Raw genomic sequence first — 14,416 nt, 5'->3', positions numbered from 1 at the left:
GCTTTTCTCCCACTTAGGGACGTCACGAGCCAGGGGGCTTGTGCTGGATGCCACCACCTGTTATACACAACTAACTTCATCTATTGAGTTGACATCACCACTTAGGTTAAATAAGCAAACATATAGTTTTTGTTTTTGCTTTGCTTTTAATCGTCAGAGGCCCAAACACACTGCCCCCTGCTGGTGTGCTCGAACCGCTGACTTTGTGGTAGCAGTGCCCTCACAAACCACTATGCCAGCAGGGCTCCTTCGAGAAATGGGGGAGACAGCAAGAAGAACTGGTGCCCTGAAGAAGCTCTGAGCTCATAGCTCACACCATTTTTCAACTGATCGCCATCTCAGTGGACCACTTTACCTTATCAGTTGTAAGACGAACAAAGAGATAGTCCTTGTCAGATTCTTTCCCCTGCTATTCCCCATGTGAAGAATACATTCTGATTTGGAAGTGGAGGAAAATACCATTTGCTTAAATAAAAGGAATATGTTCTTAAGGCCATAAGATATACATTTTCTCATTTCCGGAATAAAAGCAAAATCATCCATCTAGAATAGATAGATACATATACATATAGACAGAAAAATGAAGGTGTATTTACATATAGGTTAAAGTCTATATTTTCCCCAAGCCCTGCTGGATCCACAGAGATACAAATCCCACTGCATTATCTCACAGGATAATTGTGCTAGAATACGGAATAACCTTAGAGCTCAATCTGTACATTTTACATGTGAGCAAACTGATTTCTAGGAGGCCACACATCTACAATGTCACACAGCAGTAAGATGAAAACTGGACATCCCTGATTTCTGGCCCTACAATGTTTCCACTGGAAGATACAATCTGTTTTCCCTTAGAATCTCTGCTGAGATGCCAGACAGCTTGGTTAAAAAGAAAAGAGCACTTTGTTTGCCCATCTGTAACACATCCTACATATGGAAGACGTGCCCATGGTGTGATGGGGTTATCTTTAACAAGGAGCTTTGCTGCTGTCTTGAGAGGTGGTATGCTTCCAAATCACCCAGTCCTGCCGGAGCTGATACAGTTGAGACATTTATCTGCGAGAAGTAAGTGAAAATCAAGGGTTTGAGGTCTTAGAGTCATTTGGCATTTCTTATAGCTCTGGGCAAATGGATTCAATTCTGTGCACTAAGAGTTGATTGAGCATTATAGCAGAGGCGGTCTGTGCCCTGCCCAGAGTCCCTTGGTGCCCCCTGTGTTCTTACCAGAGTGACTTTCTGCCGGAGGGCTTTCTGCGGCGTGTTGGCTGCATGCAGGGCTGACCAAAATGCCCCTGAGAGGCGATCTCTAATTTGATGCGCTACTGATGGATGAGTGTGCTAGGTCCATGGTCCCGCAGGGGGGGGGTTGACTCTGGGGCCCAATTGAGACAGTTTCTCAGGAGATGCCAGCAGGTACTGAGCCCAGTTCTCCACAGTGGCAATCTGTTCTTGAATCCACCTGTGTTAACTTCCGTTCTTTCCTGGTGCCCTTCCCTGCTCTGACTGGTATGACCACCCTCAGAAACGATTTGCAAATCCCTGTCTCCGAGTTGTTGTTTCTTTTCATGGAGAAATCTAACCAAAGCAAGCATGTATCCTATGCAAACCACTATTCTGTAGTAGGCATCGAGGGATGGGAATATGAAACCAAAAAAGTACCTACCCCTACCCACAAAAGCTTGAGGCTAGGAGGGATGAGAAGCCTTCTCTACACATGCAACAATGCAGGTAAGATGAGAAGACAACTGGCTTTCAGAGAAAGGTAGGGAGAGAAGCAATGAAAACACATTCACTGATGGAGGATTCTCACAGTAAATGCAGAATTTTACACCCAGGCATGCATCCGCCTCAGCATGAAATTCTCTAAGGCAGATGTTTGGAGTGAAATTTAGATACACACATGTACAGGACACTGCTGGTGCCCCCGTCCATACAAAGAGCACTGCCCACCTGTCACTCCAGTCCCTGCTGCTGTGGCCGGTTCTTTACAGGCTTTCGCCAGCTTCACACAGGTGCCAACTGACAGGTCCTGCCTTCAGGCCTCTGCGGTGCACCATCTGCTTCCTGCCCCGCAGATGCTCCGAGATGCCCACAAGAACTCACTCAACACTCGTGCACCTGAATCCCGGAAGCATAGCGGAATGACTAGTAGAGAGGCCACCCTAGATCAGTGCAGGACGTGAGCCAATTGGTTAAAGGCATCCCCTTTTCTTCTCAGAAGGACGCTTCAGAGATAACATTTTAAGAGGCTCCTCACGATCGCCAGCACTGATTGCTTATGGTGATGGCTAAGCCATTTAGCATTCCTGTCTTGTCTGTAAGTTCACTCTGAGTCAGAACTGACTTGATGATAGTGAGCTTTGACTTTTTCTCCTTTCCCGCCCTCCCCCCCCCCGGGATCACATACCAGACGCCCACCCTCACGGACCCTTGAATGGATTCCCATAGAGGCAGAGAGGGTAGCGTAGACCTGCCCCTGTGAGCTTCTGAGGCGCTAAATCTTTTTAGCCTCCTCTTTCTCCTGCTAAGGGGAGGAGGGCTTGAACTTCTGACCTTGTGGTTGCTAGTTCAATACACAACACACTATGCCACCAGGGCTCTTTCATGCCAGCAATATACTCAGAAAAATGCTTGATCTCAGCGCTGCCTCCAGAGGAATCCAGGATAGCCAGACATAGGTTTAGCTATGTACAACATATGTGTGGAAAATGACAGAAATGACTGATAACCAGAACCTTCCTCTCTTGAAGGGAGTGGAGGTCTGGGAAGAAAGGTCTTTCTAAGAAGCTATATTTTTATATTCTTACATTTGAAATACATGCACATGGATTAATTATTATTATTTTAAATTTGAAAAGCAAGCAAATTCTCTAGGGCAGGATAGAGTCCAGTGGGCTCAGCAGTGTCAGTGCACACACTAAACAGAGAACCAAGGTCCTGAATTCACGTGGAAGCAGGTGGCAGAGTGTGTGTCATTGCTGACACACAACACTTGAGTGACTGGTAGAAAAAGAAAAGATTCCTCCAACCAGGTGTGTGTCTCAGTGGGAAGGACAGGCATCCATACTTTCAAACAGGCTGGACATTACTGACGACTTAGATGTTGTGTTTGATAAGTATCAAACTTATCTGCATCTTTCATTCAGTTCTGCCAAAATACACTATTTTCTTTTTTTTTAATCTCATTTTATTGGGAACTCTTACAACTCTTATTACAATCCATACATTGATTGTGTCAGGCATATTTGTCCATATGTTGCCATCGTTCTTTTCTAGACATTTACTTTCTATTGAGCCCTTGGTATCAGCTCCTCTTTTTCCCTCCCACCCTGGTGACCCCTTGAAAAATTATTACTATTTTATAAATCATTTTATTGGGGCTCATACAACTCTTATCACAATTAATACATACATTCAATTGAATAAAACACCCTTATGCATTCGTTGCCCTCATCATTCTCAAAATTCGCCTCCTACTTGGGTTCCTGGAATCAGCTCATTTTCCTTTTTTCCCTCCCCCTCCCTCACGAACCCTTAATAACTTATAAATTATCAGTCTATCCTACCTTACACTGCCCAGCATCTCCCCTCGCCTACTTTCCTGTTGCCCATCCCCCAGAGAGGAGGTTACATGTAGATCCCCGAGATCAGTTCCCCTTTTCTACACCCCCTTCCTTCACGGTGTCGCCACTCTCACCACTGGTCCTGAGGGGTTCATCCGTCCTAGATTCCCTGTGTTTCCAGATACCTACTGCACCGCTGTGCATCCTTTGGTCTAACCAGGTCCGCAAGGTAAAATTGGGATCATGATAATTGGGTGGGGGGGGGGGAGGAAGCGTTCAAGAACTAGAGGCAGGTTTTCAGTTTCATTGTTGCTACACTGAACCCTGAGTTACTCATCTCCTCCCCATTACCCCTCTGCAAGCTGTCTACAGATGGGTATTGCGTCCCCACAACACACTCCCCTCATTCACGATGATATGATCCCCCCTTTGTTGTTTGAAACCTGGTCCCCTCAGCCCTTCATGATCACACATGTTGGTGTGCTGCTTCTGTGTGAGCTTTGTTACTTCTGGGCTAGATGGCCGCTTGTTTACATTCAAGTCTTTAAGATCCCAGATGCTATATCTCTCAGTAGCTGGGCACCATCAGCCTTCTTCACCACACTTACTTATGCACACATTCGTCTTCAGCATTTATGTGGGGAAGGTGATCACATAATGATGGTTTTTGTTCTTTGGTGTCTACTACCTGATCCCTTCAACACCTCGAAAATACATTATTTTCAGTGGAAAACAAACGAAACAGTTCAATTCTGTGCACGTGATTAGGTACATGAGTCATCCATTTGTGTTGTCATTCGAGCTCCTGCCATGTCCAAGTCAGCCAAATATTTGCATGTCACAGACTCTGAGTATCCTCACTCACTGCCATCGAGTGATGGCTGATTCTTAGTCAATGTTGACTATACACAGTCCTGTAAAAAGACCTCCTTCAGCCCAAGGCAAATCGCTTAATGAAAAAGACTGAACGGTGCAAGTTGAATAAAACCACGTGAGAAGAAACCTTAGTGCACCCCTGAGCCAACTGGCTCTTTCCTTCAGGCTGGTTTGGGCGGCATTGTTTTGTGAGCTAGAGCTCATTGAGTATACACCTTCATGTGGTCCAAACCAAACCAAACGCCCTCTCATTGAGTTGATGCCGACTCAAGGATCCCTGATGGCGTAGTGGTTATATGTTGGCCTGTGACCTTCAAGGTTGGCAGTTCGAAGCCACCAGCCACTCCATGAGAGAAAGACAGGGCTTTCTACTTCTGTGAACAGTTACAGTCTCCAACACTCACAGGGGCACTTCTACCCTGCCCTATAGGGTCGCTATGTGCTAGGCCTTAAACACTGTATGCTAAGGCTGAGTATACATGAGGAGTAGACAAACTTTACTCAAATCATCCCATTAGAATGGGTCTTATCATCACCACTTTATAGCTGAGGAAATGAAAATGGAGATTCTAATGAACTTGCTGAAGAAGGTCATACGACTATTTGGTCAAATCCCAAAATTTCCCCAAATCCCATGCTTCTTGCCTTCAGGGCTGGCCATAAGGACACCAACATGCTTGCTACCTTGTGCTGTCTCCGGTCATGCCAACGATGCATTTAATCACATGTCAGCAGAGCGAGACTTATACTGAGTAACAAAGAGTGGAAACTCTGCTTAGAAAAAAAAAAAAAAGGTAATTCCAAAGAGAATGTCTTTAAAATGACTTATCATTTGGCTAACCATTCTTTTATTTGCTATTGAAAGAAAATTGAATCCTAACTTATCTAAGTGCTATATAGTACACAAACAATTAAGATATAACTCTTGAAATCTTAAGTTTTTCCTCAGAGAAAAGCTGTAGGCCTTAGCATCTAGTGATGATTAATGATTTGATGTGAGCAGATGAGATTTCATAAAAGGATGAGTTCATACTTAGAAATGATAGTAATCAACATGAAAAATAAAATTAAGCTCTTAATTCTTCCAACCTTATCAGCCAATTATGTTGGAATAAAGTTTTTCTACTCCTCATGGATACTCTACATTAGTTTGGCTTCCCCAAACTGGGCTGTGACACAATACTGGCTGATCTGAGATGTGATCCCAGGAATCGTGAGGGATCACGAACAGAGGAAATTTAAGAGGGGGGGGGGTGTCAACGGAGTGCACTAGCATTCTACCTTGCTGGAGACCCCTCAGAGCTTATATGAAATTCCCGTCATAATTGTCCCACTGAGGAGTGAGGAAGCTGGATGTATCTATCATCATCCACTCTTCAGTGGTAAATCGGGCTACTTATCCATCCACCATTTCCTGCTCTTCAGTGGGCTGAGGAGCTGCTCCTGGGACTCTTAACTCTCTAGAAGTTACGACCGGCTTACCTTGGTGGGCCAGGCATGTTTATTTAGCCAAGTACAGTCTCAGGCAGAGGGCTTTGAAACCGGCACGCTCATTCCAGAACTGCGTGCAAGGGCTCTTGGGATGAGTCAAGGGAAGATGGATTGGGTATCGATGGCATCTGTTGTGCACACATTTGTACAATGAGCTTTGTTAATGGTTTCATTCTCAAAACTTTACTGGGCATAAGAATGACGTGAAAAAGTTAATGAAATGCATTATTTCTGGCTCCTCCCAATTTAGATTAAGAAAACTTGGGTTGGGTCTAGGCCATCTGAGTTTTAACAAACATGCCTATGATACCAAAGCAGGTGGCCCTCAGTCCAGTGTGAGCTCATTGTGAAAGTGACGCCAAAGTTCATGGTTTCATCCCCTGTGGACTAACTTTGCCTCAGGGAGAGCTATCCTGAACCTGGCCAGAAAAGTACCGTGCTTTCCTGGGTCCCACTTTGTAAATATTAGATATCAATCATAAAAGTATATGATGTGATCATATGGCGAGAGACCTCACGAGGAAAAGAGAAGAGTTGACAGTGGAGCAGAAAGTTATATGCCGGGAAGTCCCTGTAGCAGAGTTAGTCTGTGCGGCTTCTACCCAGCAGCTCAGCACTGGTAAACCAGTAGCTGCTCCACAGGAGGACAAGGCCTTCCACTATGATCAGCAATTACAGCCATGGAAGTACACAGAGGCAATCTATCCTGTCCTACGGTCACTGGGTCACTAAGAGTCAGAACTGACTCTATGATAGTGAGTGTGCTTGGGTTGAGTTACAAGAAAGAGTCGTTCTAAAAACATGTTCAGCAGAAGTTTTTACAATTCATTCAGGATATATTTTAACCAAGACCTTTCTCCCCAGACATCCATTTTTAGGTTGAAAAACCGAGAAACCCTTTCTCTTACACAGAAACACCACACTGGAGGACAAGAAGATGACAGCCATATCTCATTTTTAAACACTAATACTTATATATCGATACTATATACAATAAATATCAAAATATTTGATTTTTCCCCATACTATAAAGAAAAATCAAAATTAGGATTAAATAAGAGGATAAATGGGATAGTACTTTGATATTTGCATTGATCATTGAAATTGCCATCATAATTTAAAATACACAATTTTTCCCCATTACTTTGTTTGAACCTAATTCTAAAAACTGGTCGCCTCCTAAACTCAGCAATATCCCATGGCTGGAGAAGAAAGGGAACAGCCCCTCTCTTAGTGTTAGATTTTTGGCTTCCGAATTTTTTTTTAAGTCGGAGTGTATTCTATATTTCATTGTATTATTTTCATACCGAGTAGGAGTAGCTGTCTTAATTAGGTCTATGTTAATGTTTATTAGCTATTATTACTGAGGTGCACTCTCAAGTGCATTTTAAAATCTCCTTTATTTTTCACAATGTCCAAGAAGAAAATATTTTGACTTCCATCACCAGATGAAGCAACAGAGACCCAGAGTTATCCTCCAAGTTCATCACCACTGTCAATGGCAGCATCAGAACTCACACCCAAGGGTTTTGCATCCAGCTATCTTCTAGTGCTAGTCCATTTGTACACAAGGATAAAATGCTGACACCTTGTCTTTGGCGGGCATCGGGAAAATGTAAAACTATAAGTATTAAGGGAGAAACAATTCTTAATGTAACTTAACTATAAAGACTTAACAACTGTACCAATCAGAGTGTCCAAAACGAGGCCATCCAAGCTCCTGAATCCAAGTGTCTGCAGATAAGGAAGAAGCCCTACTAGCAATCAAGGCCAGGCCACATTTTTCTTTCGAGATCTGAGGCGCATGAAACAGGGGAGGCGCTGAGATGATGCTGGGTGTTCAACAATGATGATGTGAAATTCCTTAACATCTGCCCCCAGAGAAAGACACTCAGGATCACCAAATTCTAGCGGAACTTCATGAGATTATTTATCTCCAGGTTGGGTTTTATAACAATCACCTGCTAGATTCCCGCTGAGAAAAATGAGTTGTCAAAATTAGACAATAAAAATTGCCAGTACAAGCAGGCATCAAAATGATCAAACTATCACATCTGTGTACATGCAGCAACAACCGCATCCATTACGTGCACACTCCTGGTACTCAATCCTGCCTGCTGAGGAAGCTAAGCTCCATTGAGATTTTGCTGTTAGCACCAATATGTTTGAAGGAGACCTGGCTGTTTAAGTTATTCATCATTCTACAAAGAACACAGTGAACCTGTCTTGAGAGGCATCTACTGCTCCCTAGGAAAATCTGTCAAACAAACATTTCAGTTCTAAGAGTTTTGGAAGAATACACCTGATATTGGATGGAGGCAGCGGGTGGTGGTGGTAACAAGGGAGCTTCACATTCTTATTTCCAGGGGGACAATTATGCTTTTATTGTCAGTTTTATTGCTAATTCCCGCAGGGGAATTCTGGTTTTGGTTGATCCTCAACCATGAAAGGAGTTACTGCAAGGGCAGAGAGACAGGGAGAGGGGGGAGAAGGCGAGCGGAAGAGGACAGGAAATGGGGGAGAGCCGCTCATGACTATGGAAAGAGAGGACAGGAACAAAGGAGGAAGAAAGCAAAGAGGGAGGATCGAAAACGCTTACTCTTGCCATTGAGTGGGATCCCAACGCATGGTGACCCTAGACAGCGTTTCTAAGGCTCTAGATCTTTACCAGAGCAGGCAGCCTCAGCTCTCTCCTGTGGAGTGGCTGGTGGTTTTGAACCACTGACCTTTTGGTTAGCAGTCGAGCCATTCCCAACAGTGGCACAGAGGCTCCTTGGCTAGAAGAAACAAAAGATGAAGAGAGAGAGACAACAAAAACTAACAGCCACCGAGTCCATCCTGACTCATAGTGACCCTATAGGACAGGGTAGAATTATTCCTGTGAATTGCTGAGTCTGTAAACTCCTTATGGGAGTAGAATGCCCTGTCTTTCTCTCGAGGAGTGACTGTTGGTTTCGAACTGTTGATGTGGTTAGAAGACAACATGTAACCACTACACACCAGAGCTCCTCCTGTCTGCGATAGTGCCTGGACTATTGTAGGCCCACATCAAGACTTTGATGAGTGAATAATGCATGGAAATGATGTGCACTGCCATAGGATTCAACCCCAGCCTAACGTCGACAATATTCTTCACATTGTCATTTTCCTTCTCCTCCCTGACCCTGGGAAGTCACTGTTTAGAAGTTACGAAGACTGTAAACTTCCGCGTAAATAAGAGCGATAGCACAACACGAAAAACAAAACAAAAATACACTCTTCCTGCTCCCAGATTTCCAGGCTTCTTTTTATGTTAGTGTCGGGTTATAGCTACGGAAGGACTGATTTATCTCTCTTGGTGCCTGCTCGACCAGTCAAGTGCATCGTTCACACGTTAGAGCATAGAAAATCTTCAGAGACTCTGGCTTCCAGTAATAAATTAAACCTCTTATTCTGAGACTTAGTTCCTGTTTAATTTTTAAGAAAATTCAGAATAAAATTGTTTCTGGGAGGATAACGATGATGGCAGATCACTTCCTTCCCAGTCTCCCTTCAGATTGTTTTAAACACTTCCTTAAAAAAATAATAACACAGTGACAAAAGTTGTGCTATACCCTTCGACTCTACCCCTGAGCAGCAGAAAACAACGTTCCTTTTCCTACATCACAATTTCAAAGCAACAATGGTATCTAGACCCCATCATAGAATCAAACACCAAACTCAGTGCCTCCAATCGAGTCTCACAGAGCATACCTGCCCCTGTGGGCACAAAGGGCTCGTCATTCTCCGGAGTGACTTGTGGGCTCAAACAGGTGGCTTCGTGGCTGGCAGCCCAACAAACAATACAGGACACCCCAAGAGTGGATGTTCTTGTCTGTAGGGGTTACCCTTTGCCTCATGTAGAAAATGAAAGATGTGTTTATTCACACGATATTCCTCTGTCTCCTTGAGGCCTCCTCACCCCCCACTATTATGACCCCAAACCTGCCTTTCACTGTGGGCTTGACCGGAGCATGTACGCAGGTACAGATAAGAGTTCAGGACACACGGAATCCAGGTCAGATAAACTCCTTGGGAACAGAAATGGGAGTAGCGACCCCAGGAGGGGAGAGGAAAGGTAGGGGAGTGGAGGGGGGAGAAACCATGGGGCTAGGAGACAACGGTTGGTGTAAGATATGAAAATAATCATAATGTATAATTTATCAAGGGGGCACGAGGGTGGGAAAGTAAAAAGAGTTGCTGATACCGAGGGCTCAAAAAGAAAGTAAATGTTTAGAAAATAATGATGGCAACATATGTACAAATACGCTCCATACAAGTGATGTCTGGATTGTTATAAGAGATGTAAGAACTCCCATTAAAATGATCTTTAAAAAAAAATAAAGATGAGTTATTTTGGGGCAAGGTATTTTTGGTTTACCCGGTAGCAGTTCTCAACCTTTGGGTCGCAACCCCTTTGGGGGTCGAATGACCCTTTCGCAGGGGTCACCCAATTCCTAACAGTAGCAAAATTACAATGATGAAGTAGCAACGAAAATAACTTTATGGTTCGGGGGTCACTACAACATAAGGAACTGTATTCAAGGGTCGTGGCATTAGAAGGTTGAGAACCACAGAGATGTAGCTTAACATATGTTTCTGTGTATCCGGATTTATATTAACACTCTTATCCCAATGAGAACTCCAGAACACTTCATAGGAAGAACTTGCCCATGGACCCAGAGGCAGTCGTGCAAGCGGAACACGGCCTGGTTTAAAATCAGGATAGGTGTGCGTCAGGGTGGTAACCTCTCACCATTCTTATTCAGTCTGTGTGTTGAGCAAATCATCAGAGAGGCTGGATTAGATGAAGAAAACTGTGGCATCAGGATGGGAGGAAGGCTTATTAACTACCTTTGATGTGCAGATAACACACTGAAAGTGAGGCGGATTTGAAGCACTTGCTGATGACATCAAGGACGGCGGCCTTCATTATGACTACATGTAACAAAGACCCAAATGCTCACACCTGGATCATCACAACATCATGATAAATAGAGATAAAGTTGAAGCTGTCAAGGATTTTGTTTTGCTTGGATCCAACGTCAATGCTCATGGAAGCCTCATTCAATAGATCAAAAAATGCATTGCATAAGATAAGTCTGCTGTACAAGACCTCCTTTGAATACTGAACAGCGAGGACATTACTTTGATGATTAAGGTGTGTCTGACCCAAGCCGTGGTATTTTCAATGGGGCCATGCACGTAAAAGTTGGACACTGAATAGGGAAGCCTGGATAGTGATGCTGGACAAGAATATTGAAAGTACCACGGACTGCTCAAAGGGCAAAGCACTCTGTGCAGGAAGGAGTCAGGCCAGAGTGCTCCTTGGAGGCAAGGAAGGCAAGTCTTTATCTTACATCCTTTGGGCATGTTATGTCAAGAGAGACCAGTCCTTGGAGAGGGTCATCATGCTTGGTAAACTCGAGGGGCAGGGAAAGAGAGGAAGCCCTCAAGGAGATGGACGGGCACAGGCCCTGCACTCATGGGCTCCCGCGTGAGAACCACCGTGAGGCTGGAGCAGGACCCACAGTGTTGTGTTCTGTCGTGCACAGCACTGCTGCGGGTCAGAATTGTCACGATGGCAACTAACAACAGCGACACTCACTGCGCTCTGATCTCTTGTTGATGCTGAGAAACAGAAACAGGTCCACAAACATCACCCCAAGATTGAGTGATATTTGTTCATCTAAACCATCGGGAGATGTCTATAAGATGAAACTCCAGGATTCAAGCAAGCATATAGTAACCCAAATGGAATATATTCCAAATTATTCGACTGATGACATGGAGAGCAAAAGTTATTTCAAGGGAAAAAAAGTAACGACACCTTTTCATTCATTCATAAACTATGTCTAAGTCACACAGGTGCCAAAAGTCCGCTTGTGCTACTCTAAGAGGTGGCTTAATTCAAGTGTCCCCTTCACAGGGATGGTGACACCATGCTTGCCCCTTTCTCCATCACAGAGAACCCACAATCTATGAACATGCTGTACCTAACCAGGAGCCATGGAGTTACCCAGGCAGTTACCCGGACAGGGAGCTCAGGGCACCGACTTTTTCTCTTTATTCGTAACAATTTAAACCTGGCATTTGTGATGAAAAATAGACAATGAGCTTCCTTAACTACTTAGGAAGGCAGAAACAATATTATCTTTGCCAAATCAATATCATGCCCCCTCTATAAAGCTATAAATCTTTCTCGGAACAGAAAGCCTCCTCCTGCTTCAAGAAGCAGCTGTGGTTTGAACCCAGGACCTCGGGATTGTCAGCTCAATGCTTGCCCTACAGGGCCACGACCTGGGCTCCTTTTTGCTTCCTTTTTAACAAGCATTATCAAAAAAGGCACAGGAAGTCTGGTTTAAAGGATGTTGGAGACAGTTTGCTGGTACAAATTTGGAGCAACTCAGAAAAACAATTCATGAGCAAAAGAAATTGCCTGTTATGCAAACTCCCAGTACCTCACTAAAGACAAAGGCCCAGGAGAGACACTCAACCCTGAAGGGTTTTCTTTTCTTTTATTTATGCTCCAAGGCCATGAACTAATGCCATCAGCTAACAGTCTAGCTTATTGAATTCCTGAACATGATATTGATTTTTAGGACATGATTTAATGAAAATACTGCACTCTCTTTCATGGTTAAAAATTTGAATCACCACTAAAAATCAGAGAAATATAATAAAACTTGTCATTTTTTTGTGCTCTCAGAGAAAGTTTATGACTCTTGCTACCCCAGGGCTTCCCAGTTAAGAGACACTGTAGATACTTTATTAATTCTTTATCAATGTGCATTATTAAAGTTTCTCAATCCGCCCTAAGATTAAATGCTTTTACAAAGTCGACCAAGTTCTCAGTATGAAAACTATTGTTCTGATTCATTTGTAAATGCTAAAACAGGCACATACCTCAACAAATATAAAACACGGGATGATGGAATAGCTTCGTTGCGTGTTGTTTCCTACAGCCATTTCTCACACCACGTAGCAAGGCTGCACCATCCAAAACTGTCCACGCTGAAACAGAAATGGGATAGCATGGTATAAGGAACATGTATTGAGATGTTCTTCGGGTACTTAAAATATCATTTTTAATCAGCTATCCTCTCAGTAGGCAGCCTGTGTAGAAACAATGCGGAATAGTGGTCTACAACACAGGCTAGTCAGACTAATAACCATTTCAATAAGAAGAAAGCCATCTATCCCACCCAGAAATACTCTTAAAGCTAAACTGAAGCAAGAACACCCCCCCACCCCCAGTGCATATACCAGAGTGAACAAAATTAGAACTGCCCGGTTAGGCATGAGGCCTTAACCCCATAGGCATCCCTCATGCAATGAAACTTAGTTTCTGCTACAAACATTTATCATTTACCTTTTATGGCTCTTGCCTCCCTGTATATGATCCTTCTGGGATGTGGTTTGTTTACTCCTGCCTCTTTTTGAAGGTGACAGGACACTAGTCTCTGACTTCCTCCCTTGGTTACCAAACGTCCTTGCCCCCTTGACTGCACATCCACAAAGTAGTTTGAATTTATCCACCATGAGGCTACCTCTCTCGTTTCCTGTAGTTGTGTGTGTGTGTGTGTGTGTGTGTGTGTGTGCGTGCGGGTGCACAAGCATGGGTGTGTGACCTCAAAGGAGAAACGATGAAACAGTAATACATTTTTTAAAAATCTACAAGACTCGAGTAGCTTGCAAAAACAGATTGATGTTAGCTATTTTATTGGAATGTCTGTCTTTCTTTCTTTCTTTGGACAGAAAATTTCCCCGTATTGAATAGACTGATCTGAGTTCCTCTAAACATCTTCAATACTGCGGTGATTTTTATACTTTTATGGAACCTCCCAGACATAAAGTGAGTTTTTTCAACTGCATCTTTTCTTCTTGATACAAAGCAGTAGTTCACATATGTTTCCAGTCGTTTCTTTGGATAATGATTATTTTCCCTTTGTTCTATTGCTGTGCCAGTCTTACCAGCAGTTCTTCTCATAGGGTAGGAAAGAGTGACGACAAAGCACTATTAGAGCCTTTGAATGACCAACTTGACTTTTCTTAAAGGTCACAGGTTAATGTCAGTGCTTTCCATTCAATTTCATCTGTACTATGTCCATCCTGATATCTTCCAGAATGAAAGCTTTAAAATATATTTCCTCCCCCCCTTGAGGTACTAATTTTTGTCTTATCAATGAAAGCTTTCAAATTCACCAAATTTTAATCAAATGTAATATTAGATTTATTAAGTCATAACAATTATAATGTGTAAATTATTTCTGTTTTAGGCCACTTAGTCTTTTTTATTAAAAACTGGATTTTATCTGTTATAAATAATATCCATAATGCACATTATTTCAGCTTCTTACTGAGGTTTAGAAAGAACTAATATTTTCTACAGTTAGAAAACTCCATATTTAGAACACTTACTAGGTTGATACGACAGCCATGTATTGTTTTCAATATACACTTACTTA

At 43.1% G+C, this 14,416-nt stretch overlaps 1 protein-coding gene across 2 annotated transcripts in view; it reads right to left on the bottom strand.

Moving 5' to 3' along the window:
• PLPPR1 (phospholipid phosphatase related 1) overlaps positions 1 to 14,416 on the bottom strand; it is a 266,808-nt gene that overhangs the window by 107,720 nt on the left and 144,672 nt on the right. For both annotated transcript variants that reach the window (XM_075558992.1, XM_075558993.1), the window contains one exon: positions 12,855 to 12,962. In XM_075558992.1, coding sequence (XP_075415107.1) covers positions 12,855 to 12,917 — 63 coding nt within the window. In that variant the 5' untranslated portion in view covers positions 12,918 to 12,962. The remainder of the gene's footprint in view (positions 1 to 12,854; positions 12,963 to 14,416) is intronic.

This window comes from Tenrec ecaudatus, chromosome 10 (genome assembly GCF_050624435.1).
Source record: "Tenrec ecaudatus isolate mTenEca1 chromosome 10, mTenEca1.hap1, whole genome shotgun sequence".
Taxonomy (NCBI): Eukaryota; Metazoa; Chordata; class Mammalia; order Afrosoricida; family Tenrecidae; genus Tenrec; species Tenrec ecaudatus.
Note: the sequence above shows the minus strand (reverse complement) of the source record. Positions and strands in the feature narration are given on the sequence as shown.